Source organism: Chroicocephalus ridibundus, chromosome 12, assembly GCF_963924245.1.
Source record: "Chroicocephalus ridibundus chromosome 12, bChrRid1.1, whole genome shotgun sequence".
Lineage (NCBI taxonomy): Eukaryota > Metazoa > Chordata > Aves > Charadriiformes > Laridae > Chroicocephalus > Chroicocephalus ridibundus.
Window position 1 is genome coordinate 12,372,452 of NC_086295.1, and position 26,594 is coordinate 12,399,045.

At 55.5% G+C, this 26,594-nt stretch overlaps 1 protein-coding gene across 4 annotated transcripts in view; it reads right to left on the minus strand.

The window, feature by feature from the left end:
- Positions 1-26,594, minus strand: part of PLCG1 (phospholipase C gamma 1) — a 51,475-nt gene that overhangs the window by 23,594 nt on the left and 1,287 nt on the right. For all 4 annotated transcript variants that reach the window (XM_063350430.1, XM_063350428.1, XM_063350429.1 and 1 more), the window contains exons 2-4: positions 3,441-3,593; positions 2,212-2,305; positions 1,460-1,507 (exon numbers count right to left, since the gene is read on the minus strand). In XM_063350430.1, coding sequence (XP_063206500.1) covers positions 1,460-1,507; positions 2,212-2,305; positions 3,441-3,593 — 295 coding nt within the window. The remainder of the gene's footprint in view (positions 1-1,459; positions 1,508-2,211; positions 2,306-3,440; positions 3,594-26,594) is intronic.

A 26,594-nucleotide genomic window follows, 5' to 3' on the forward strand; every position in this document is an offset into this window, starting at 1 on the left:
GGCAAAAATGTCCAGTGCAGCGGGATTTCCCCAATGCAACACACTCCTGCTCCGCTCCGAGATGTGGAGAGGTTGAATTTAATCCCTGGCTGCCCGACAGCAGGGGCCGTCTGCCTGTCCTGGCTGTCGCCGGGCAGCATGCTGCGGCTGGGACAGCAGTGGGGACCAAAGAGGGAGGAGAGGACCCTTTCTCTTCTCCTGATGAGTGCAGAGCAGTGATTTCTGCCTGCCGATCCACAGGACCAACCTGTCTGGCTGTGGTCTGCCACAGCTCCCCAGCAGCGTGGCCTTGGCACAGCCAGCCGGGTTCGCAGGGTGGGTTTCTTGGCAGGAGCTTGCTGCAAGGATGAGGAGGGCTCCAGGGCTCAGGGTGGAACGTGGAAATCGGTAGCGGTGTGAGATCAACGGCACCAGCAAGGACCGAGCGGAGGATGCTCTGGAGCATCCCGGTGCTCTGCCTGGCACCCGGGTACACAGAGAGGGCAGATGGGGCCAAGGTGCTCCACCGCAGCCAGGGAGCACGAGATGATGTGTGAGAGATGTCTCCAGCACTGCCCTCCCTAGAGCAGGACGGGAGGAATCCCCCTACCTCCGGGGAGCACATTAATGTGGAAATCACTGCTGAGAGGGTAATGGGCTCAGTTTACATCACAGGGGAAAAGCGTGTCCCAGGGCCGAAAGGAGGCAAATAACAGCCCCTGGGGAAGAGGAAAACTAGTGGCCAGCATGTGGCCAGGGAAAGCAGGCTATGGCAGCAGAAAGCAGAGCACGATGCAACTCGCCTCCTCAGCAGGGAAATATCCCTTCCCTTATCTCCCCATGATGGGTTATGACCCAGTTCCCCTCCTTTATCTCCTCATGATGGATCATGACCCAATTCCCCTCCTTTATCTCCTCATGACGGGTCCAAGCATGACATTTCACCTGCTAGGACATCACCAAGCATTCACCTAAGAACTTCACAAGTGGTGGCCCTGCTGCAGCCCATCAGCCTGGAAGCCAAGCTGGATCAAGTGGGATGATCCATGGCCTCACGGACCTCAGAAAAGGAGAATAAACCACACAGGGTGGAGAGTAACAAACACAACGCAGTTCAGCTCTGACGGGGTGGCCAGAGACACTTGTTGGCTCTTTGCTATCTGCTTCCTCGGGTGATACCAGCTGGGGGTGAAGGTGTTTCATGGCTATGGGGTCTCAAGGTGTTACCGGGCCCAAACAGCTGGGAAACAGGTCAGGGAAAAAGACAATTTTTTAATGCTTTTTAAATGCAGTGAAAATCAGCCAGGGAAATATTGGGGCTTGAATTAATGTTCCTTGAAAATAAAAATTAAAAAACTAAGGAACCCAACAAAAAATCTAAAGCAAAGGCTGGGGCTTCAAGTCAAAGGTAAGCCCTCCCGGCTCAAACCCTTCTGTGAACGTGCAAGTCTGTGCAAGCGGGCATTTTCTCTCTTCTTACCTGTCCTCCCGGTTGCGATCCAGCGAGTAGAACTGCTTCCGGAGCCACCTAAATGGAAAGGCACAAACATGCACACACTTCGCCCCAGCTCCTCAACAACCAGCCCATTTGGTTTGGTGTTACCTCTGGAAGATGCTCGACACCTTGCCATCCTCCCCCACAGCCCTCCTTCCCACCAGGGAACCTGGCTCTGCTCCCCTTCCAGAGGCAGCCCACCCCGTTTTCATGCAGGCAACCTGCCCCCCTTGAAAACTGTCTCTGTCTGAAAGTGAGCCCACAGAGAAGAAAAAACTCAAAGGTATCTTCTACATGCCTCTACACTGAATTGCTACAGATAATACAGGCCAGGCACACCTAAAAACATCTGTTTTGTGGTAAAGCTCCTTTTCCCTGCATGCCTGTGAGATCAAACTCTGGCCATAGACGATGTAGCACAGTGGGTCATAGAATCAGAGAATGGTTTGGGTTGGAAAGGACCTGAAAGACCATCCAGTTCCACCTCCCTGCCCTGGGCAGGGACACCTCCCACTAGACCAGGCTGCTCAAAGCCCCATCCAGCCTGGCCTTGAACACCTCCAACAATTTCAATGGATCAATGGGATGAAGCCTCGCGAGTGCAGAGACAGGGGTACCAGGGCAGCACGGCTCAGAGAGGGAATGAGATGTTGACACTGTGGTCACCTTTTTCTGTCAAAAAGGACAGAAAAGGGAAAAAAAACAAAACAAGTGCAGGACAAGGAAAAGTTCCTCACCTTTCAATCTGCAGGGGGGTGGCAGCCCTGAGAGTGTCTGCCACCAGCCAGTTCAGCCCCTTGATCCACATGTTGACCTCATCCTCGGAAGTGGCTGTGGAGAGCACACAGGAGAAATGGGAAGAAGGAATGTAGCAGCTGATCACCAGCCCAAACCTCTTGGGACTATTCCCCAGCATCTTACATACCCCATTCCTTCCTTCATCCCCCTTCTGACAAAAACCCCCTCCCGTGCAGATCCCTCCGGCTCCTCTCCCTGCCAAGCTCCTGCTCCCCTCCCGTGGGATGTCCGTGGCTGGACGGCCCCCTTGCTCCTGGGCATATCGCTCTCTCCTCCCTTCCATTCCCGAGCTGGGGGGTTATCTTTGTCCCCAAGCAGTAGTGCTCTGGCTGGCCTGGGTGACAGGCCAGCACCTCCTTGGGAACGTGTGCCAGCTCCTCCATAACCTCCCTGACAGCTTTCTGAGGGCAGAAGTGCTGTCTCCGTCCCTGTGTCCCACAGCACCAGCCAGAAGGCAGGTTTGTCGTGGACATTAAGGAGGCAGCATGGCTGCCTCCGTCGGTGCTCATCTATGTTGGTTTAAAGGAGACACAAGACTGCATAAAGTTAGTAGAAAAAGATATCGTCTACCAGCTGAATGGCAGCCAGTGATTAAGAACCTGTCCTCCATCTGAACAGCAGACCCACCAGCATAAACCTCCTCTCTTTCAACCAAATCATAAGGCTGGGTGCTCCAAGTCCAGCCTAAGCCAACAGACGAGGCATTGAGGAAAGCGGAGCGGAGACCAACAGCCCAGAGGTACTGTGGCTTCGTGAGTTACCGATTGCCACTGGCAACGATTTCTCGCTCAGAACTGCAAAGCAGAAGTCAGGGAGATTTTACCACTTCCTGCACGTGGCCGGTTACCACAACGCAGCTGATGAACACCAACAAGCCAGGCTGAGATAAAACACTCGATCTCAAGCACACATTTGAACTAGGAGCTTCAGTTCACCCAACTTTTGGGTTTACCAAGCATATTAACTGACGTAACTAGGTGTTGAATGTGTACCCTTCAGGGAACCAGCGTCACCTTCTTCCAAAGAAACTCCCTCAGCATGGCGAAAAGAGCATCTGCCCAGGGATAAGGTTCCAGCTCACCCATGGAAGGATGCATTCAAGGTTTGTGGAGATGAGGTGCCCATCCAACCCTGCCCTGGCACAGCCCAGGGACCATGAGTGCTTTACCTTGCAAGCTGAGGGTCTTCAGCCTGAATTCTGTGCCATAGAGGACAACGAAGCAATGAGACTGGTCCAGTCGGAAACATGGATCCTCCTGGTACCGGTCAAAGTCACGTGAATTCTTTCCTGGACGAATCTCTTTGATTTCACGAATATCCACTATGGGAGAAAGAGAAAACAAAAGCGGAGTTCAGCGAATAGCTTGAAATTCCCATGGACGAGAAGGAAGGTCACGGACAAAGCACTTTTAGTCATCTGAAGAGCTGGATTACCACCCATCACATGATGGCAGACCCAGGCATGCCCATGGCACCGGGATACCGGCCTCTGAAAAGCTCAGCCCCAGGAATGGTGTTTTCCCTGGCTGTGCTGGAAAGCAAGGATGGCACGGCTGCCCCAGCCCGGGCAGAGAGCTGCCGGAGCTCTGAGGACAGTGGGCACGTACCGGGGACGGTGCCTTGTAGAGGACTTACTGCATTCAGGCTCACGTGAGCCATCACGGCAGCCTCCCATGGGCTGAAGTGGTGACCTGCACTCAGAGCTCTAGCACGGCACCGTCAGCCCAGTCCTCAGCATGGATGCAGGTGCCCAGGTCCTCCCAGAGAAGTTTCCTGCACCTCTCACCGTAGACAAGCCCCTCAAGAGCCCCCAGCTCGCTCCTCAATCTTCAAGGCAGCACAGAGATCTCGCCACTCATCTTGCACACCTCTCTTGCCGTGCACACGTTGGTTGTGCACCCACACGAGCCCCGTCTTACCCGTTCCCTAGGAAGCCTCCCCAGCCACCACCCCCCTATTTACCTCTGTCCCCCCCAAGAACAGTTGGATGTCTCGCCCGCGGTGACCCCCGGCAGGACGAGCAGAGGGCTCTGCCGCTACTGCAGGCTCCTTCCCCCTTTGGCTTCACACCTCACGCTTTCCTCTTCCTCCACCCGACATACATCTGCCAACGGTACTTTTTTTTTTTATCTTTTGAGAGAACAACTTTTTTCTTCTAAGAAAGCCTTTCTACTGAGGTGGACCCTCCGAGGGCGCAGCCTCCTGCCCAGCTGGATGAAATCCTGTTTGCAGCTACCGCCTCTCGCAAAGCCCACACACAGACTGAAGATCCACTCCTCTCCAAATTCAAGTTAGGTACTGAAACTTGAGTTGATTCCTGGTTTAAGCAACTCAATGGTGCCCCTGCCTCACCCCTTTCACCCTAAATTATGCCTGCAGTTTCTGGCCTCTCCCCCTTGTCCCATTAGCATCCTCACAGCAACTCTGAGTGCTACCAGGATGCCCAGGGCAGTCCCTGCCTTCATACATGCGCCATCTTTACCAAGAAAACTCTGTCCTTTGCTAGCCAAAAAGGGACAAGCATTTATCACCTTTGGGTGATGTTCAGAAGGCCACAGAATAAAGCACAGTGCAAGGATCAACCAAGCCCAACCTCTGGAGATCCAGTTGTGGTGGATCTGCCACAACTCTGGAGGAGATTTGACTGCCTGTGACCCCCACCGCGCAGAATCCCCTTCCCCATCCCACTGCCAAACACCTTCCAGAGAGAAAACATTAGGAAAAGCATGAAAACAGCCACATGTCTGGAGATCATTTGAATTCCAACACCACCAGGGAGGTCTGGTATCAACACCCTACGCATACGCAAGGTGCTGGTCAGAACTGGAGCCGAGGGAGGTGGGATAACAGCTCAGGGCTCTCGTATCTCATGGTTCTGTACCGTACACATAAAATGACTCCCATGGGCTTTATTTAAAAAATCCTGGCTTCTCTTTGAACCTGCGGTGACAGTGGAGGGGGTTATTGTGGGGGGTGAACCCAGATTGCAGAGGAAAGCTCAGAAAATTGCATCTCAAACGGGAGACGGCAGGGTCCAGGGTGACAAAGCTGGTAATTTGGCTGGACAGTGTGTCATCCTGGCCAGAGCTTGGGCTGGTGACTCCGGGGACCTGTGCTTGCATTCATTATCCTCACACCCTTCCCTAATGGCAACGTGCTTCCTCCAGGGGATGGATGAAGAAGGCAAGATGAACCACAAGCAGCCAAGCCATGGTCAGATGAAGCCTTCAGACGGTGCCCATCAGGTGATGGCCAGGGCAGGCAGCAACACCCTCAGCATCAGGCTTCTGGGACACAGGGACAGCATCGTCCTAAGGATATTCGTTAGACTATAGGGCTGGTGTCGCATCCCAGCAGCTGTCCCCGGTGGGCCAACCCAAAGGCGACCAACGTAAGGCAGCAGTGTGACCATGAGGGACAGCCCAGGGTGTCAAAAGCCGGCCCGGGCAGGTCCCGGCAGCGAATGGCAGGGCAAATCCAGGCATGGGGCTGGCGAGGAGCAGACCCGCTGCGCTACACGTGTGGGTGGTGAACCCATGGCACAGCATTGCCCTGGCAGCTTCAGCTGTGGCCCATGGAGAAGAGGAGCAGATAACTCCGACCAGCTACCTCGGAGCTGTGGCTCCTCTGCAAAGGGCAGCTCTGAGCACGTCGGAGCATTAAATGCCACGTGAGGACAAGGAGCTAAAGAGATGCTGGTAAGGGAACATCTTGCAGCCTCCCTCCCCAGAGGAAATTCTGGGAAAGGACTCTCATTGCCATAAAACAAAGAGGAAAAAAACCAACAGCAACAAGAAAGAAAAAAAAAAAAAAAAAACAAAAAACAAAACAACCCAAACCCAAGAATCTTTGCTTCCTGGAAAAACAGTTTCTTAAATGCTTGGGGGAATCAAATAACAACATTTCTGAGTCACGTTTCCAAAGCAGATGATGCTTCTGAGCAATGTGGGACGGAGATTACTGCAAACCTGGCGTGTAATTCATCCCAATTAAACTCCACTTACTGCGCTCGCTGTGGAGCGACTCGCCTTTCATTTCAATTTACCGCAGGTTAAAACTAGACAGAAATGTGACCTGCTCATCACCCGCAGCCGCGGCTGACAGCACCGAACCCCACCGCGAGAGAAGATGCTCAAACAAACACCACGGGAAGCCAGACACGGGGGCTGACTGTGGGGAGACTGGTTGTGAACCCTACCCAAGGAATGCGGGATCCGCTCTTGGCAGGACACGCCGTGCAGCGTCTGGAGATGACGGCAGCCTGACAGAGGACGTATCCACACTGACCACTGCAATATCCCCCCAAAGCTCAGCAATTCGGGAAAAGAGCATGGAAAGAGCCAGTTCCTCGGGGCTGCAAAGGGAGGACGGAGAAGCTCCCTTAAATAAGCGAGGGTGTGACTTTAGAAGGCATCGCCCACCCTTTGGAAACGAGCTGGCTGGAAGTTCAAACATTAGCGTGCCCTGCCGTAACCTGCCCATGTGCTCACATCCTCAGTGACACAGCATGTTAAAAAACCCTTAAAAAACCCCCGTATCACCATCAAGGCCTTTGCATCCAGGACATGCACAGCAGGGCTGAAGACTAATCCTCTCTTTGAAGGATGCAGGGCTCGACCAACGCGGTTGGAAAAGGCTAGCAGCTGGTTTCATGGTAGGTTACCAGGTTACTAGTGAGGGAAGGTGCCAAAATACTAATGGCTTGCCTTCGTATCACGCTGCGAGTGTCTCGTCTCCGCTTCGGGACGTGGCAGCACGCCCTGCGCTCGCCCCTCACCGCATGGAGCACCGGCGGGTTAAAAAAGTAGTGAGACGGAGCTGCTGTTACAAACTGCATACCTAAAATGCAGGCAATGGAGAGAGCCCCAGCGCGAGCGAGGCGCTTGTCAAAGACAGGAGGAGGCAGGGAATTCCTCGGGCGAAGGGCAGCCTCCGCGAGGACCGCGCGCCCGGAGGGAGCGGGGTAAAAACCTCCAGCCCACACACGCTTGCAGCTGCTTGCTCGTCTCTCTCATCCTCCCAAACACGCCGGCGCGTGGCGGGGAGAAGGCGGTTCAGGGTTTGGTTTGTGCAGCCCTCCTCTTGCCGCAGAGCAGCCTCTCGAACCCTGCCGTCTCTACCGACCCCACCACCTTCCCGGCCCCCTCGCAGCATGGAAGGAAATGACTCTGGGCAGGAAGCGCAGCGAGCGCGAATGCCACCATCCCCACCAAGCAAACGCCGAAACGCTGCTTCCCTTCACCAGCCCCTGCCTCCGTCCCACCCCAGGTGGGATCCTGTGCATCCAGCACAGGATGGGAGTCAGTGTGCACGGAGGGAGGAGAGATGGAGACATCTTGCTATAGCCCAGGGCTGGCTGGAGTTTTCTCTCGCTGATTTTGCTCCTGTCAGCTCCTGGGGGTAACCCCAGCTTTGCACGGCGCCAGCCAAGCAGTGTAAAGCCCGCTCGGGGTGGGTTTGGCAGCCCGGGCTGAGCACTGCTCAACCTCAACTTTGCTACCAGCAGAAAGGCTGCCGGCAAGCTCACGGCCAGCCTGCGGGCCGGCCGGCAATGGAGGGAGAGCCTACAAGCCCCATCTCCCCTTGCCCTTCCCTGGCTCGCACTGATTCCCCCTCGCCCCATCCTCCCGCCTGTCCCCACCACGGCCAGGCACATCACAGAATCACAGAATGGTGTAGATTGGAAGGGACCTTAAAGACCATCCAGTTCCAACCATGGGCAGGGACACCTCCCACCCGCCCAGGTTGCTCTAAGCCCCGTCCAACCTGGCCTTGAACCCCTCCAGGGATGGGGCAGCCACAGCTTCTCCGGGCAACCTGGGCCAGGGGCTCACCACCCTCAGAGTGAAAAATTTCTTCCTGATATCCAATCTAAATCTCTCCTCTTTCAGTTTAAAACCATTCCCCCTCGTCCTATGGCTCCCCTCCCTGATCCAGAGTTCCTCCCCAGCTTTCCCGGAGCCCCTTTAGGGACTGGAAGGGGCTCTAAGGTCTCCCCGGGGCCTTCTCTTCTCCAGGCTGAACCCCCCCAACTCTCTCAGCCTGTCCTCACAGCAGAGGGGCTCCAGCCCTCAGAGCATCTTCATGGCCTCCTCTGGCCCCGCTCCAACGGGTCCATGTCCTTATTATTATTATTCCAGACAACAAACCACACTCCAGCCCTTAACTATTTCCACCTCAGCGTGCAAGAGTCCCAGCTCACACGGGGCCGTCTCCGCGCACCCCAACCACCCTCTTGCCGGTAAACAGGAAACGCAACGCCGACGGCAGCTCCTGGGCTTGGGCCACCTTTGGCTTTGGATGCCCCTCCAGCCTGCTCCCACTGCGGCTGGTGCAGCAGTTGCCGCTGGCTGCTGATCCCACGCACTTGGATCTGCTCGCCAGCGCCCGCGTTTCCTCGGGCAGAGCCCTGCGGCTCTGCAGACCTGCAGGGCGGGTTGGGGGGGGGAGCCCGGAGCCCCCGGGACATGCAGGCAGGGAGGGGAACCTGGCAGCCAGCCTTGAGCAGGGAGTGGAAGTTAAAAAGCAGAGGGCAGGCGAGCGGAGGCGAGCTGGGAGCTCGGCAGAGGTTCTCCGCGAGTGCAGTGAATGGAGAACAGCAGAGCGCATGCTGGAAATGACGTCTAACCACCGCTCTGCCACCCTCAGCACCAGCAAACTCACCAGGTGAGTGGCGGCACGGGCTCCGTGACAGTAGCCCACGAGTCCCACTGTAGGTCCACACCTTGGGTCCTTGCTGGGAAAGACCTACCAGGGATGCTGCCAAAACCTGGGGGATAGCGGGGCCCCAGCACTGCAGGTCATGCGCGTGCCTGGGCAGAGGAACAAGTGACGGGTAATCCGGGATGAACCCTTCAAAGATACCCTGTCACCAAGGTGAGCCACATCTCCTCCTCCCCAAGCTGCCCTTGCCCAGAGCATGCTGTGGAAGGCAGCAGTCACTGCAGAAGGTAGAAACTGGTCTTCATCCCCTGCGGACAGTGGCAGGAGGAGGAAGAACTTGGTGCCAAAGCAATAGCAGAGGTAGAGGGCAGCTCTCTGATGGAATACAAACCCCCCTGAGGTCTGGCAGGGCTGAGATCTCAGAACAGGGACCAGCAGCAAGCAGGGAGGGACAGATGAGCTGCAGATGAGATGGGATGCCTGGAGCACGCTGGCCACCTTCCAGCCCTCCCAGGCGGGCACATAGGCAGCATCCAGGAGAGGCTCTGGGAAGGCAGTAGCAAAGCCTGTCCATCCTGGAGATGCTCTAAGCTCCTCACACGGTTCCACGTTGCACGCTGAGCTGTGCAAACACCTTGTGCTCTTCACAGCCACCCAACCTTCCCCCAGCCCACCATCAGAACGGCCTGGCCCTCCGCTTGCCTCCAGCCCTTAAAAAAGGAGGACATGGACATATTTCTGAGCAAAGAGCCTGCCCTGCAGCAGGAGCATCAGAAAGAAAAAGCTGACCCCAGATCCACCCCCCCGCACCACTCAAGAAAAAAAAAAAAACAAACAAACTACCCTCTGGTTACACGAAAAGCAGATCCACCCTTGAAGTCATTTAAAACCGAAACTTCGTCCAAGCCTCATTTAACTGCTGATGGATAGGGTGTTGTAACGCGTAAGGATAAGGACACCCTGGAACGGGCTCCGAGGGTTGCAAAATCTCCACCTCCAGAGGATTTTGGGGAAGATGTAAAACTGATTAAATAAAAAAAAAAAATTAAAATAAAAAACCCCCGAAAACTGACAGAAAGAGGGTTTAGCGCAGATTACCATCCAGGATGGATTTATTGGGGACAACCTCCGAGAAAACACCCACCCCCTCGACAAGCATCGCTCGGTGCAGCGCGTCTCCTTGGGGACAGGCGGTGCCGTGACAGCCACACCGTCACTCCCAGCCCAGCCTGACCTCAGCCGCCTGACACCGACCCATCCCGCCCCGGGGCAGCAGGAAAGCCCCCGGGCTACTCACTCTGGCAAAGAAAAAGAATTTAAGAAAAAAAAAAAAAAAGTTTTCATGTTTTCCTGCTATTTAACATTGTGGATCCCACTAAGCGCAACCCTGTGGGCTTCCCATCATTGGAAGGGGCGCTGGGCGGTCAGGCCTCCAGGGAAAGGCTGCCAAGGGAGAAAGAGGAAAATAAGACACGACTCTTACGTGCCTGCGGATGAAAATAAGAGAAATCTATTATGCGACAGCATGGAGAATAAAGTAGCGCCACCTCCCTCTTAATATTTCAACGGAAGCCCCCCTGAAATGGGTATTCAGGCCAGCACGAGATACCAAGAGCTGCAGGAGTCTGGAGGAGGACTGTGGCCAACCTTCTCGTGATGGGCTTCACAGGCTGGTTTATCACACCCCCCCCAGCCCCCGAGCGACCCTGCCCAGCCCGGGGCTGCTCCGCACCCGCTCAAGGCTTCGGATCTGCTGACTGCAACCAAACACCGCTCAGCATTTAATAAAAAAAAAAAAAAAAAAGAAACAACCAAAAATCCCCCATGATTTCAGGGGAAGGGCTGAGCGTGCACTAAGTGCTCCGCTGGACGGGGGCCAGAGCCTTCAGCACCTCCCGGTCTGCAGCCCCGTCGCCTGCCCTTCGCTATTTATCAACCCCTTTCCACCTGCAAAGCTCCGGGTGAGCCCGGCTTTTGTCCCCGCACGGACCCATCCCTGAATCCACCGGGGATGCCTGACAGTAACTACCGGAGCTGGAATTTGGCAAAAATTAAGGTGGCTTTAAAAACTCACGTTGCACCCATAAGGAAGGCAAAATTGGGGTCCTGCACTTAATATCCCCTCCGCAAGAAGCAAAGCAGGATCCCCAAGCTATTAGAAGCACATTTCAGAGGGAAGAGCCATGTGTCTCTCATTAGTATAGGTTTTCAGAGTGGCAATAGCTCAACCCCTCAAGCCCACAAGCTTCCCTTAATCGACGAGGCTAAGGCAGACAGTGTAATGGTGAATTAAAGGTCTCTGCACAGAGACGCAGCGATGGGGTTACTGCATCCTCCTCCCGGCTGCGCTCGCTGCCGTGTCTGCCATCAGCCTTGCTCTGCACCAGCTATCAGGTTTCCGAAGGACAATCCCATGCCATTAACAGATGGCTTATCCAGACAGGACGAGAAGAAACCAGCTGAGGCCTCTAATTTGACCTTACTACTTTCTCAGAGGGCAGGAGGCATGGCTGAGGCATCCACGGCGGCCAACATAAACACCAAACCAGCTGCGCCCTGTGTCCCAGCAAACCCCTCATCCTCTGAGCTACAAAATGCCGTGCTGCCCTTCTAGTGAGGCACCAAAACCCCTGTAAAAAGCTCTCTCACCCCCACTGCTGCCCCAAGGAGGGGCATGGCCACCCTGGTGCTCAGGGGCCATTGGGTCCTGCTACTCTTGTTACTGCAACACACAGGAACTTCTCCTGCCTCAGGAGAAGACCACAGAACCTTAGAGTGGTTTGGGTTGGAAGGGACCTTAAAGACCATCCCTTAAAGACCCTGGCCAGGGACACCTCCCACTAGACCAGGCTGCTCCAAGCCCCATCCAACCTGGCCTTGAACCCCTCCAGGGATGGGGCAGCCACAGCTTCTCTGGGCAACCTGGGCCAGGGGCTCACCACCCTCAGAGTGAAACATTTCTCCCTGATACCTAATCTAAATCTCCCCTCTTCTGGTTTGAAGCCATTACCCCATGTCCTATCACTACATACCCTTCTGAAAAATCCCTCCCCAGCTTTCTTGTAGGTCCCCTTCAGATACTAAAAGACCACAATAAGGTCTCCCCTGAGCCTTCTCTTCTCCAGGCTGAACACCCCCAACTCTCTCAGCCTGTCTCAGAGGGCTCCAGCCCTCTGACCATCTTTGTGGCCTCCTCTGGACCTGCTCCAACAGGTCCATGTCCTTGATGCAGGTAAAGCTATTTTCCCCTCCAGATTTGGCTCAGTTGTGTCTCAAGTTGCTCCAGCGCGTTGTTTCATCTCACCTGCTACCCACAAGCAGCAAACAGCAATTTTTGCTCCGAGCCACTGCATTTTGCCATGAAGCAACTTTTGCATCAGCTCTACCCCAGAAACAGCAACATCCGTGCAGAGAGCACCTTGGGAGAGAAGATGCTGGGTACAAAAATAGCTCAACGGGCTGGAGATGGGGCGACAGGGAGCTCCCAATTAGCCAGGATGACTGGGACAAGCCTGGATCCCGACTCAGATCCTGGCTCACCTCTCAACGATCTCTCCGTCAATCAGCGCGGAGCAGGAGGATTTTGGCAGAGAGCTAAAATGCCGCCCTGGGAGCCGGCACCTCTGCCAGGCCACCGACGGCCCACGCGGGGCACGCAGGGACGTGCCGGCTGCTCTGCGGGCACTGCTGCTTCCTGCCCGCGCCGCCCGCCATCGCTGCGCCCCTGGGCCACGTGTCCTGCAGCTGCTGAGCTCCAGTTCCTCCCCCTCTTTTCCCTCCCCCCGAATCCTTATCAACTGCAGAGGAAACTAGAGGAGATGCACAGGGAGATTAGGAGATGCTACGCAACTGCATCGCTCCGCCGGTCGGAGGAGAGGATGCGAGGAACCACCCTTCCCTCCTCCATCCCACGCACCCATGTTACAGGCTGGAGCAGGGAGGCAAAGGTCCTGCCCAGACATCCCCCTGCTCCTACAGGGCACTGTGGACCTCTCTCCAGGCTGACCCAGACCTTGCTGCTCCACCAGCTTCAGCCTCACACAAGGTGGCCTTCAAGAGCTCACAAACATCCTCCCGCTGCTAGAAGCAGAGGTAGCTGTGGGCTGGCAGCTGCCCGTCCTGTCTCGTCAGCACATCTCGCTCTCAGCTGCGAGAAAAAAACCCAAAGCTGAGCAAGTGAGCAAAGCAGGATGCTGCTATCTCACAGCCTCTGCCCACAGCCCAGCGCAGACTGGGGACCTAAAGGCTGGCAGTTTCCACCCTGCTGGTCTCAGCCTTCCCAGGGACAACTTCATGTTCAGACCCCCCTGGCCTGAGCCACCCTCCCTGCCAGCGCTGCCACCATGCCCGTCACCACCGCTTGGCCTCAGCGCAGCCGAGAAGGTGGTGTTGGACCCATCTCTGCCTCTGGTGGGCTGCATGACCTTGGGCAAAGCACTCCAGCTCCCTCCCCAGCCTCCACTGCACAGCCCCCTCGGCGGCACCCCTGGAGCCGTGGGGACGGGGAGAGCGTGTCACCGGGGGAGCACATGGCCCAGAGCTCCTGCTACAAACGCCACACGGAATCACGGAATCTTCAGAGTTGGAAGGGACCTCTAGAGATCATCTAGTCCAACTCCCCTGCTAGAGCAGGATTACCTAAAGCACATCCCTCAGGGCTGCATCCAGGCGGGTCTTGAAAATCTCCAGAGTAGGGGACTCCACAACCTCCCTGGGCAGCCTGTCCCAGTGCTCTGTCACCCTCACTGTAGAGAAGTTTTTCCGTGTATTTGAACGGAACTTCCTATGTTCTAGCTTGTGCCCATTGCCCCTTGTCCTGTCACTGGGAACCACTGAAAAGAGTCTGGCTCCGTCCTCCTTAAACCCACCCTTTAGATACTTGTAAACATTAATCAGGTCCCCCCTCAACCTTCTCTTCTCCATGGCATGTCCAGCCCAAAGCCAGACAAGAAACCACAACAGCAAATAAAGCAAAGGTGGGACACTGATCCCGAGACACGGTTGGTCACTTGTTGGAGTCACAGCTCAAGCCCCTGGAGAAGCATCAGGAGCCCCCCAGTCCCAAAATCCTTCCATGTCCCACGAGCAGCCCTGTCTCCAGGCACCTCTGCCAGCACCTCTCTGAGAGAGGGAGGAAGAAGAGAGGCTTGGGAGAAACCCCCCTGTACATCCTGCCCTAACGCTGGCTAATGGCCAGCAGTTAATTAGGAGGGTTATTACAAGGACCACCTCCACACCCCCCAGAGGTACCAGCTCTCCTCCCTCCCGGCTGCTCTCTCCCCTCAGGCTGTTTCTCTGCCAGCAGGGCCTTTAGCAGGGGTGTTTGCAAGGCACACGTGAGCTTGCTGGATGCAAAAAGCAAGCGTTAGCCTAGTCCCGCCGCCAGGCTCTCCTCCCTGCGCAGATGAACTTCTCATACAGGACACTACGCTCCTGCTGGCTTTCCCAGGCTTTCTCCCACGTCACTGGAAACGGAACATCCCATGCAAACTGGTCGCTGGGGCTCCCTTTTCAGCCCGAGGAGGGATGGGCACTTCCGTCCAACCCTACACAAGCACATAAGGTAGGTGGGAAGAAACTTCTTAGGAGACATCTCTCTCCCACGACTGCTGGAGAGAGCACACCCGGCCCATGCCTCATCTCTGGGGTGGACGGCAGGGAACATTGTGGAAAGAGCAAAGAACAGGGCGAGCCCATTTGGTATCTCCTTCCAGATACCCTCCCACCACCCAAAACTCTGCACTTTGGGGTCTCTCTCAGAGGTTATCTTGTCTGTCTACGGCAAGGTGCAGGCACCCAATTTTAGGACCGCCACTATGAGGAGGGGTGGGGTGAACCCCCAGCAACACGAAGAGTCTGCAAAGTATGAGAGCAGAGTCACGGTTCTCAGTGTGGACTTCACCCAGCTCAGTCCTGGGTCTGGGAAGCACAAACCTCTCCCTTGCTGGACACCAGCAGCCCCTGCCCCTCCAGCACAGCCCTGCGAGGGCAGCGGTGGGCAGCTCGAGGAGACAAGCAGCTAGATGGCAAAAAACAGGTGAGGGCCCCAGCAGTCCCCCTCCTGGGATGCTCTGGGGCTCCCTCTTGTCCTCCATGGAAATTCTGTCTGCATGAAGTCATGGAGCTTCGTACCAGGATTTCTGGATTGCGCTGGGCATCCAGGGCTGCCGGCCGTATCCACTCCCACACGCAAGGCTGGCACCCAGGAGAGCACTGGACTTGTGTCACCTTCACCATGCAGCACATGGGAGCATGTTTTCACCCCAAATATAAGCAGAGCTGCTCCAGGTAGGGTAAGCCCCACGCTTGCACGGACGCTGCTCTGAAGAAGTCCGTGTCCCGTCCCTAGATGAAATAAGGCTGGTGGCAGCCTGCAGAGCCACCCTTCATCAGCCAGTCATCAGCCTGGTCTGTTTGAGAGGCACAAGCTTCCAGTGACTCAAATGGAAAGGGGAAGCTCGGCACTGGTGCTTCTGGACAGACGGTCTGTCTAGGGATGGCTCCACAAGCCACGGCCAAGGTGACCTTCTTCCTGCGCGGCATCGAGGGCTCCATCCCCCTCAGTCCTGCCTGGATGAGAAACGTAATGACCTTACAGGAGCACAGTATAACGGTGGGAGGATGGGGGAAGCTGAAGATCTCCTCTGGCCTGCCTCTCTCCGCGGCTGCGCAGCGGTGAGGAGATCTGAGAGGTGCTGCGGAGGGCAGGGATGGATCAATGGGGCACCTGCCACAGCGCTGCGTCTCGGCACGGAAGGGGGTGAGATGCTCGGGAAAGCTGCTCCCTGTGCAGGTGTCCCCCATCAAAGGGCCCAACAGGGAGCACTTCTGTGCAACATCCCCACATCCCTCTCCTTGGGCTTAGAGGGGCACTGACGTCCCCAGACCCTCAGCCAGCTGGAGGAGTCCTACCCACTGCCAGCACTGCCTGGGAGGGGAAAGGGGATGGGACCAAGCAGACTGGCAAAAAACAAGCAGGAAAGAAGGGCAGACATGGCAATCCAACCAAAGGCACAGCTCACCAGCTCACAGCCTGACAGCCGGGGGCACAGCAGGGCCAACGAGGAAGCCCTGGCAAAGGTAGACCTGGGGACCTGGGTGTCCGACAGCGGCAAGCTCTCCTTGGAGCTCTTTGGGGATTTTTGCACCAACATAGGTGCCTTCTCGACTCTTTCATGCCTGGGGAGTCATGCCCCACCACAAAGCAAATGGAGACAAGAGTGACCACACACTGTCCCCAAGACAGGGCACAAAAGCGAGGAGTGAAAACTGAAGGATGGAAAAGATTTGTCACGCTGGCAGCAAATGCCAGTGATCTTCAGATGCCGTGACTCAGTTTTCTTCCATCCCACCAGTCGATGCAATCAAGTTTCCGTGACAGCAATTTAACAGCAAAGATGACTGCTGGCCAGGACACCCAATGGGCAGCAGAGAGATGGCTTCTTCCTGTGCCTACCAAGGCTTGAGCTCTTCAGTGTCAGGGTAAAGTTGTGAAGAGAAGACTAGGATAAAGATCCCATCTGCTGCTGAGCCATTTGAGGTCACCACAACAGCCAGACCTCTTCCCCCACCATGCTCAACTCAAAAGCTGTTTTGAGACAGCAAGGACTGAGTATTCACTAAAGCCCAGATGTGATTTCCAGATGCGTGCCCTCCCCTAGATCTCCCTGTGTGCCACTATCTGCAGCAGAGGCCCCAGAGGGCTGTACCACGTCCACCTCCTCGTGTCACCTCCTCCTCCTCAGACTCTCCATATGAGTCCCTTCCCACCACCACACCATGAACCAAAGAAAGAGGCAGAGTTACCAGAGCGGCTGCTGGTGATATCAAACCTGCTCTGTCCCAAAGTGGTTAAAAATGGAAGCAATTAATCTCCTCTTCCCTTTTCACCAGTTTTGCTCTATCTGCACTGACCATGCTGGAACCACTGATGGTGCTGGCTTCACCTTCCATTGCCAAGGCAAGAGTATGGTTGATAACCAGTCAATGGCACCTTCTTACAGCACCATCCAACTGAAGACCTCCAGGCACTGAGCAGATACTACCTAAGCCACACACAACCCTAGCAGGAGACATTATCTTCAGTTTGCGTGGGAGAAGCAGAAGCTCTTGGCGATGGTCTTCACACCAGGCTCCTCTACCACTTGGGTTTGGTTTTTTTCTTAATGGCCTCACCTGGGATTTATTTGATCCCCAGGATTGGAGACCTCCTCCTCCTTGCACACTGACCTGTTCCATGGTTCGTACAAAACCTGATGGGCCAATGCTCCAAAATTTCACACCCTCATCTCTAGGCCTTTTCATAACATGCCCCAGAGCCTGAGCTGCTGGGGATGACGGGGACCATACTCCAACCAGCAGCAAGACCTTGAGAACAAGCTGACACAAGGCATTAAATGACGTATGAGACACCAAAGGGATGGGGAGATAAAACAACTTCTGCTGCTTTGCTGGGACACAGAGCCAAGTTTTGTCCCAGCAGAGCCAACTCCCCAGTGCCCAGCAAGCCTGGGAAGCCCAGCACCGCTCAGGGAGTCGGGATGGCTTTTTTGGTCCTCTGAAGCTGAGGAGGGCTGTGAACTGGCCGGGATTAGCAGGACAAGAACTGCAGGCTCAAAGGAGAGGGGGGTACCCAAAGTACCCCGGGATCCTGGCCAGAGGAACCAGAGGTGGATGAGTGATGCCTGCGGGACAGGCGCTGGCAGAGGTATCAGAGCACAGCAGCTTGCAGAGAAGAGGCAGCAGGATCTCTGCTTCTGCTCCGACGCAGCCCAAGAGCACGAGAGCCTTGCCCCTCGCTTGCACTGAGACGGACCATGTCAGGCAGCGGCTGAACACTCAGCAAACAAACCGAGCCGGTCCCCACCCCACCTCTCCGCCAGCTGGAAAGCGGGGTTACAGGGCTCAGATTCACGGGGCAGGCTGCCAAGGGGGTTAAAGTCCTCTCAGACATTCCGTGCTTCCCACACGGATGAGCTCCTGCCTGCAGCCACCCCAGTTATCTGACCTGGCTTACGGACTGGGGACCACACGTGCGGAGACACCCCCCAGAGAGGGCGAGGAGGAGGGATGAAGGATGCACCGGCACAGGCAGGAGGGATGTCCTTTAATCACCACATCACCCTGCACTTCTGGGAGCAAGTAAACAGGAAAAAGGCTCTCAAGCAGCTGCTCTACCCAGCATCCCCGCAGCATAGCCTGCCGCCACAGCTTTCCTTGACATCCCCTCTCGGTGACAAGGATTTCCAACCCTGGCCGGTCTGGCCCTAGCATGGATAAATGCTCTAATGGAGCAGGACGGGGCCCTGCCCGGCGCAAGCCCAGGAGGAGAGGAGCAAGGCACACGGGAGAGTGAATCGGGGCAGCTCCAGCAGAGATGGAGAGCAGGACACCACCACGCTGGAGCAGCTCACGGTGTCAGGAGGCAACAGTGCAGCCACAGCACAGCAGTGCTCTCCCAGGGGACTCTTGCCCCCGTCCCTCCAGGTGCCACAACCCTGGCAACAGCGCAGCGGGATGGATGGTGACCGCGCATCCAGCTCCTGGGTGATGGGTCTTGAAGCTAGAGGGAAAAGGCAACCTGAGGCAACCTCAGGCCCTGAGGAGAATTCACCCCATGGGGCGCTTGCCCAAGGGCCACGGGTGGGAGGGTGGCAGTGACCACATCTGCGGGGAGGCAGCGGCCCCGCAAACACCCCAGTGTGGGTAAAGGCTGGGGTGGGCAGAGAGGCTGAGCTGCAAACAGGAGGCAGCACAGCTCTGGGCGCGATGACTTCGTGTGTCAAGGCAGGAAAAAAAAAAAGTTACATTCCAATAAAAAGAAAATAAATGCATTTGTAATGAGTTGGAAAGAAAGCATAACCCATAAGGCACGGTCCTGCCCCTTCTGCCATGGCTGTTACCCATTTTGTCCTCAAGGCCTGGGGACAAAGTCAGCCCAGCAAAGCATCACCCCGGTCACGGACGCTCACATGCTGGACCGCAACCTCTGCGGGGTCAATCTTTAAAACAACAATGGGGGTTTGCCTGCCTGCGGGCAGCCAGCCCTGCCTCGGGGCACCGCATTAACAACGCCAGACGAGGCGACTGACCAAAACCTCAGAACCACAAGTGTTGGCAAACAGAAGGTAGGAGCTGCAGAGGAAAGCAAGGGAGAGGTCCTGTCCCGCCTCTGGAAGGCTTTCCACAGCTCTCCAGCCAGCTCGACTCAGGAGCCTCAGCTCCAAATGGGGCTGAGGGGCCACCAGACCACACAGGCAGCAGAGACGGAGCTGAAAAGCAAACTGAAAAATCACAGGGACTTTGCGGAGTGCGAGTTGCCAGCTTCGTGAAGCTCTGCTGATTTCCACAGATTTCGAGCTGCCGGCTTCTGCCAGAGACTCCAGCCCTTGGCCTGTTGCTTTTTGATTGCTCCACGTGAGCACAATCACGCGTCCTCACGTTGATATGCGACGGGGTTACATCAAGGGGCAGCAAGGTGCCCAGAGATAAGGAGAGCTGGGACAGGAGGGACGAGCCCTGCCTGCAGCTCCAAGTGCTGGAGGATCTTCAGAACAGCAGAAAATTCTCAGAAATGAGGAAGTTTCTCATTTGAATCAATGTCCCAAAGCTCAGAATAGTAGTATTTTCCATGCAAACCAGCTCTTTGTACAACATAAAGATCCTCAAAACGTAAAAAGATTAAAACCATTTTGAAGGAAAGCCTTCTCCAGCAGTGCAGTCCCTTTGGGAATGGCTGTTGTCACCGTGTCCACCTCCCGAGGGCTCTCCCCAGCCTGGAGACACCGTCCCGCCGCTGCCTGATGTAACCCCTCCGGCAGAGAAGCCACGCTCGGCGGAACAGATGAGCAGGGACGTCGGAGAGAAGGAAAAGCCATGAGATCACCCACCCACGGCAGGGTACAGTCACCGCGCAGAGGATGTGCTAGATGTTAAACTGATCTCATGGGCGATACTGGCAGGAGAGAGCCAGCAGCAGCAAACACCGCGACCAAGTGAGCCAAAAAGCCTCACAGGTAGGTGTTTGCAGGTTTCTGCGAGCATCCCTGGCTGTCAGATACCAAATCAGCTCAGTCCGTACAGCTGCAGGTATCTGTCGAACACACAAACCTTTCCTCTTTTATGCTTCTCTAGACAGGCATCCTTCTGGTTGCTCTGTTTCAGCATCGTCTTCTGCCATCCGCTCTCTGAGCATCTTTGGCCAAGGGGAAGAAGGGAGGATGTGTGGGGGGGGTAACTTTTCAAAAGCATCGTAAGGACTTCAAAATTTAAGCCCCGCTGATTTCTGCTGCCCTAAAACCTGAGAGCACACTAGAAAAGAAAAAAAAAAAAAGTCTCCACTGACTTGAGACATTTCCTTTTATTGTATAACAAGGTTCAGCTGATGGTGTCAACTCAGTGCCACATGGGGGTTTTTTGTGATGGAAGCCCCACAACTCTTCACCGCACGCTGCAAGCTCTTCCTGGACTCCCCACACCCCTTCATCATGTGCTTCACACCAGGTCCTACCGAACCCACAACGGTGCAGGGACGGGGACACAGCACATGGGGCTCACTGCAGCCCCAGCCAGGCCACACGGCTCCAAGGAGCACTGTCACACACCTCCGGACCCAAACCACCTGCCCACCTTTTGGCTGACCTGACACTAAGCAGAGACCATCGCCGTTGGCCCCTTCCTCTAATGAGCTACGGCCCACCAGCGGCGTGGTCCTGCCGTATTCCTACAGCCACGAGGACTGGCAACCACCATGCTCGATGCTGGGCTGATCTGGATGAAGTCTCACAGGTCCTGCCAGCCACTTTCGTGGCCTGGATGAGGTGCTCAGCACAAACTGCAATACCGACCCCAGGAGGATCCCACTTTGGCAGAGACAGAGGAGATGGACACAATCTCCACTTCCAGCAGCTTCAGAAGATACCATCCACGGGCTGAGCTGCTGCAGCTGGTCAGGGCAGGACACAAGCAGAAGCTTGTGTGATGTAGCCCAAACTTTAAGGCAGTCCCATCGGAGCGCTTGTACCCACAGAGATCCTGCTCCATCCCAACTGCTGGCAAGTTTTACATCCCGGCCCAACTGCCCATCACGGTGCAGCGGTGTCCCTTGGGTCACTTCCCAGGGGACACAACAGTCCCAGCACTGTCTAGAGAGGAAGGTCCCAGCCAAAGAGCGGTGCCCGAGTTCCCAGGATCACAAAAATTAAAGGAAGGCTGCACCCCTGGGACAACTCGGTGGTCGAGCCTGCTCTACCACACGCAATGCTTGGGGAAGGAGACCTCAGCACTGCTCAGGGACGGGGACTTTAGCATCGACCCCCGCCTCCAGACTCCTGCTGAGACGGCCAGCAAGCCTTTTCTCCTCCATCTGCAATCTGCGAGATATGCAGAAGGTCACACGCCTGCTGGCGCAGGGACAGGCGATGGCATCGCTAACAGCCGGCACGTCTTGGGGATGTTCGCAGTGCACACCACTGCGATTAGATAACGGAGCTGAGCAAACGCTTCGCCGATAAGAATGACACCCCCCCACCACCACCACCACCACCGTGCAGGCAAGGGAGCTTAAACAAAGCAGTAAAAAGGTCAGAGACTGGGTTGGGCGGCCGCTGGCTCAGCTCGGAGATGGGGCACGTTAAAAGCCCTGTACGAAATCCCGCGACAAAACCGCCCCCAGAGGCGGGAGGCGACGGCACGGAGCAGGCGAGGTGCTGCCCTGCAGAGCCAGATGTTCAGCTCCAGCTTACTGACATGCTCCTCTCGCCACACGTGGTGTCCGGCCAACGCGGGGGAAGCCGAGCCACATCGCATCTGCCCTGAAAAACCTGGAGCGCTCAGGCTCTCGGCGTAGGTGAGAAGGAATCAGCCCGACACCACGCAAAACCTCTCCAGCAGGTTTTAATTAGCGGGCTTAAAAACCCATGAGCCAATAGCTTCCACGTGGCTGACTGGCTCATGAAGGAACCAGATGGATGGACAACATGGGTGCGGGTACCACAGCGGAGCACAGGTCTCCCAGCCGGCCAACCTCTGGCTGCTCTCCAGGCTGCAGAGAAGCTTTTGGGATGCCAAGGGAGGAGGTAATTTGTGAACCTGCCTTCCTACCGCATGAGGTAGGGGTCTTCTAACCTGTTCCTCCCTCCTGGAGTACACTACCGAGAAGAGAAAGGAGATGACAGAGGGATGTAAAGCAAAGGAAAGAGGCTGTTTCAGTGTGGGGGTGAGAGCAGAGCTCGTTCTCTTTCCCCAGTTTAACACAAATATCCCAGTAAGCAGGAAGGGGACTGGTAACGACACCAAAAAAAACCCTTCACTCGAGGAAAATCCCATGGCAGAGCTTCAGTGGGGGAAGCTTTAACCATTACGACGGTCACCAGCCGTGCTCTCGCCTCCCCACACCGGCAGCGTCTGCATCCCCAGCTCGAGGCACCTCGGGAGCAAGGAGCTGCCTTCCTCCCAACCCCGGGGGCCATGGAGCAGGGGGGGACCCGCCGCAGCAGGACCCGTCCCGCACCCCAAGAGCATCCGACTCGCAAGTTGCTTTATCCTTGAAAGCCATTTCTGCCTTGCTCGCTTCTCAAGGGCTCCAAGCCCCTCAGCTTATTCAGACGGCCTCAAAACAATAAAATTCTTAAAAATTTTCAAAAAAAAGAAAGCCAAGCCTCCGTGGATTAATAAAAGAGGAAGGTAGTTGGAAAGGATGAGGCGAGTACGAGCCACCCTTCGGAGTCACTTTGTATTAATATTTCACGGTTCCTGCCTTTTCTTTTACACAGGCGACGGCTTTTCTCCACCTCCACGGGACTGAGCTCACTTCGCCGAAAGCAAGAATGCAACCAGGGTTTTTTTCGAGGTGGGTTTCCCCCCACCACCACCTCTCCCCTATAAAACAAACATCTGCTCCAAATTTTCAGCTCGCTCTCTGAGCAACCTCTCTGAATTTTCTGACGTGTTTCAAGGCAAACAGATCAATTAGAAGCTGGCCTATAACCTCCCCAGCATGTGAAGTTATGAATGCAAGACCCTTTTATATTTAAAAAAAAAAAAAAAAAAAGAAAAAAAAAAAGAATGACTTAACACAGGAAGTTTTTTTTAAAAAAAAAAAATGGCATAAAAGACAACTGGCTCGAGGGATTAGCTCTACTTTGCTTTGGGTGATTAACAAAAAGAATAGAAAATTATTACAGCTTTTCCCATCCTAACAGCCCGGCCCTCTGCAGAGTTGATTAGCAAGGAAGCAATGCATTGGTAATTAGAGCTGGCTGAAACACTTTTGGATAAAAACAAATATTAATTGAAAAAAAATTACTTTTTTTTTTTTTTCCTCTTTTTTGCACAAACCAGGACTGCGTTTTGCACAGTTTCAGTTTTGATAAAGCCCAGGAGAAGGAGGTGACGGCTTTCCAAAGCGAAAGGCTTCCCGCACAGACCAGTTTGCCCCTCCTTCCCGTTCCTCCGCCGGTCCTGCTCCCGGACAGCCAGGGCGCTCTGGAGCGAGCTGAGGAGCTTAACGAAGAGCAGGAGATGGGCCCTTTCCAACAGAAGAGGTTCTTCATCTGGGAGCCCAGCTGGCTGGAGCCCCCGCGCTGCCCGCTGAGTCAGAGCTGCTGCTGGCGGAGGGGAGGCGTGGGGGTCACACACGGCGACAATTAACACACAAGGTCACCCTTTATGCAACGCTCACAAAGCCCTACACAAGGGTGACAACGCAAGGGGACGAAGAAGAGGGCTGCCACACCAGCAAGGGCTCCCCACATCCCTCCGGCACCGACGTACCACAACCCCAACACCTCGCGGGCAGGAGGAAGGCAAGGCTGGGCTGTCCGATGGTGGCCAACAACGCTGGCTGGTTGCCTGTACATCTATAGCATGCGTGGTGGTGACACCCAACCCATCAAACACAAGCTACTCCCCGGTTGGCATCCCTCCGGTCCCATCCCACCGCTGTTAAGAGATGCTGTTCAACACTAAGTGCTCTCTCCGTACGTGCCAAAAGCTCCTTCCAGAGGCCAGCTCGGATCCCGCCCGCTTCGGTGACTAACTTGACATAAAAGATGTCCCATCACCTCTGAAAGCAGCTCTGCAGCCACAAACTCGTCCGGTCAGGGAGAAGCCGTCAGACCAACAGCACACCACCGCTGAGGCATCAAAGGCACGGAGGGTGGGGTGGACCTTCCTCCAGGCGTGCTCCTCTCCAGCGGTGGGGTGACCTGAAGCCTGCCCAGGCGCTGCTCCCCTGGAAGCGCCAGGTCAGCCTGCACCAGAAAGCCAAGCCCCACCAAAACGTGGTGGAGGTGACAGCAAACAACTGGTTGACTATTGCAACCGCCCCAGAGTTCAGACGAGATCAGAAGTACTGACAGACACGCACCTGCAGATCCTGGGGAGGCAGCGGCTCCACGACACCACCCACAGTGATGTCGAAGCTCTGAACCGAGCAGCACCGTGCCAAGGAGGGGTGACTGTGGCTGTGCCCAGAAGCCCTCTCCTCCCGGCACGCCGCAGCTTTAACCCACGTGCCTGAGGCCACCTGGAGACGAGCCAACTGACCCTCTGTCCCCTCCTGCACTGCCTACCACAGCAGCAGGAGGCTTCCCCAGCCGCAGCCACGGGGGCTGTGCTCTTCCCAACAGGGTCAGTAATGGAGCCAGGTCCTCCAGCACTGCCCACCCCTCCTTGGGACAAATACACATCTCATTTCTGCAAAACCCACCAGGTGCAGAGAGGGGAGCACTGATCCTCCATGCTGAGGCGTTCATGGAGACAGATACCTCTCCAAGACACGGCCATCAACACAGACATGCCCAGAGTCCAAGACTTCCATATGTGATATACTGTGGATAGTCACGTGTTCTGAAACGGATAAAAATGCAGGATCATTCCCACTTAGAAAACTAACTTGTGTCCAGGGGGTTCTGAAGCTCCTTGCTGGTCTCCATACCTCATGAAACACAAGAGCATTCACTACCGACCCATGAACACAGCAGTCTTTGACCTGTAGAACCCCAGACATTGTCCAGTGGAGATCCTGTTCCAAGGGAAGGAACATCTCACCTCCTGACAGCTGGCTGCTCTCCTCACTCATGGCTTCACTCACATCGCAAGTTAGGGCCAAACCAGCACTGCCATGAAAAGCAAACCCCAACCTTCCTGCCAGCCCCAACCTCCTGCTCCCCATGCCAGCGCGGCTTGTCTTCATGGGGAGAACTGGGTCAGTCATTGCTCATGGTTAAAACCACCCTGCACTGAAAGTGATTAGCTTGACTCCAGATCACTTCCCCCTCTGCCTCCCACCACGGCCATGCGAACCCTGTGCCAGTAACGGTTGGTCTTCAAGGGGGGGATGAATCAGGAGGGGAATACATCAGCGTATTTGCCACGTGAAGTAGAGATGTCACACACCTGGATTTTCCCCGGCATCCTTTTTCCAACCAGAAAGCACATCCAGATAAAAATAGGGAAGCTGGCCAACAACCCAGTATTGCTGGCCATTGATCGCGTGCCTTTGCCTCGCCTGCCTAGATACACAGTCACTATTTGTGTACACAAGCTGATAGTTCCACCTGGAGCTCTCACGCTTCTGTCCAGGAAGTGTTGAAGCAAAGCTCTGCTTCTCAGCCCTGTGAAGGAAGAGGGGGGAGAGGATGGGTGCTGCTCGGGGTGCTGGGTGGCACCAGAGGAGGGGACTGAGGACAGGCTGAGATGCTCGGCTGCAGAGAGGAGGCCATGGGCAAAGCATCCGACATCAGAGAGATGGTGCTGAAGATACGGCTAAAGCCCTCTCTCTCCAGCATGGCCCATCTCACCTCTCGGGAGGGTTGCACACACTGCGGGAACATCAACGCGCATTAGGAGCCCAAAGCCCATGTCCACCAGTGGCCAGCTCACCTTCAGCATAGCAGAGGAGCCCCAAGTAACTTTCCACTGTGATGTTTAAAGGAACACAAGGGAACTGGCTGTCCTGCATTCCCCAAATCTTGCTTTTCTTTCACTAGAAACCTGTGGATTTGATTCTTTTTTAAATTTGATCATCTCGGTCTCTGGGAGACGCTCTCTGCTTTTACTGATCCGCTCTTGGCTGTCTGCAGAGCACAAGAAGTCCTCCCTGCCACGCCATTCTCGTCATTGTGACCACCACAGTTGTGGTACAGAAGTTAAAGTTCTCTAAATTCCCCCAAAGTTAAGGTCCCAACCTTACAAGGACTGCAGCACGTGCTTAGGTCTGCCCACAGGAACAATCACCCACATAGACATCGGTGGGGACATCTGTCCCACCGTGGACACACACGTGGTCTGCAGACACTGCCAGAAACCAGTGCCTCGCCCACAAAACAAACGGGTGCTTTGCCTTAGTTTAAGAACAACTTAAACCCAGGGCCAACAGGGCACCGCACTCTCCTCCTCTCCCACTGCCTCAAAGCTCTTAGATGCCACCCTGAGAAAGGTATGGGCGAGCTTCACGTCCTGGTGATGCTAACGGAGCCCACGGCTCCATCCAGATCTGCCTGGAGGTGCCTCCGGGCAGAAGCTAGAGATCTCCAAGGGTCTTAGGGCAAACCAAAGCCACAAACTGGAAACACCAGCATTTTGCGGTCCTGCCACAGAGACATGACCATCATCTCCACCTCCTTTCTCCACCTGAGCCCCCTAGCAACACTAAGAG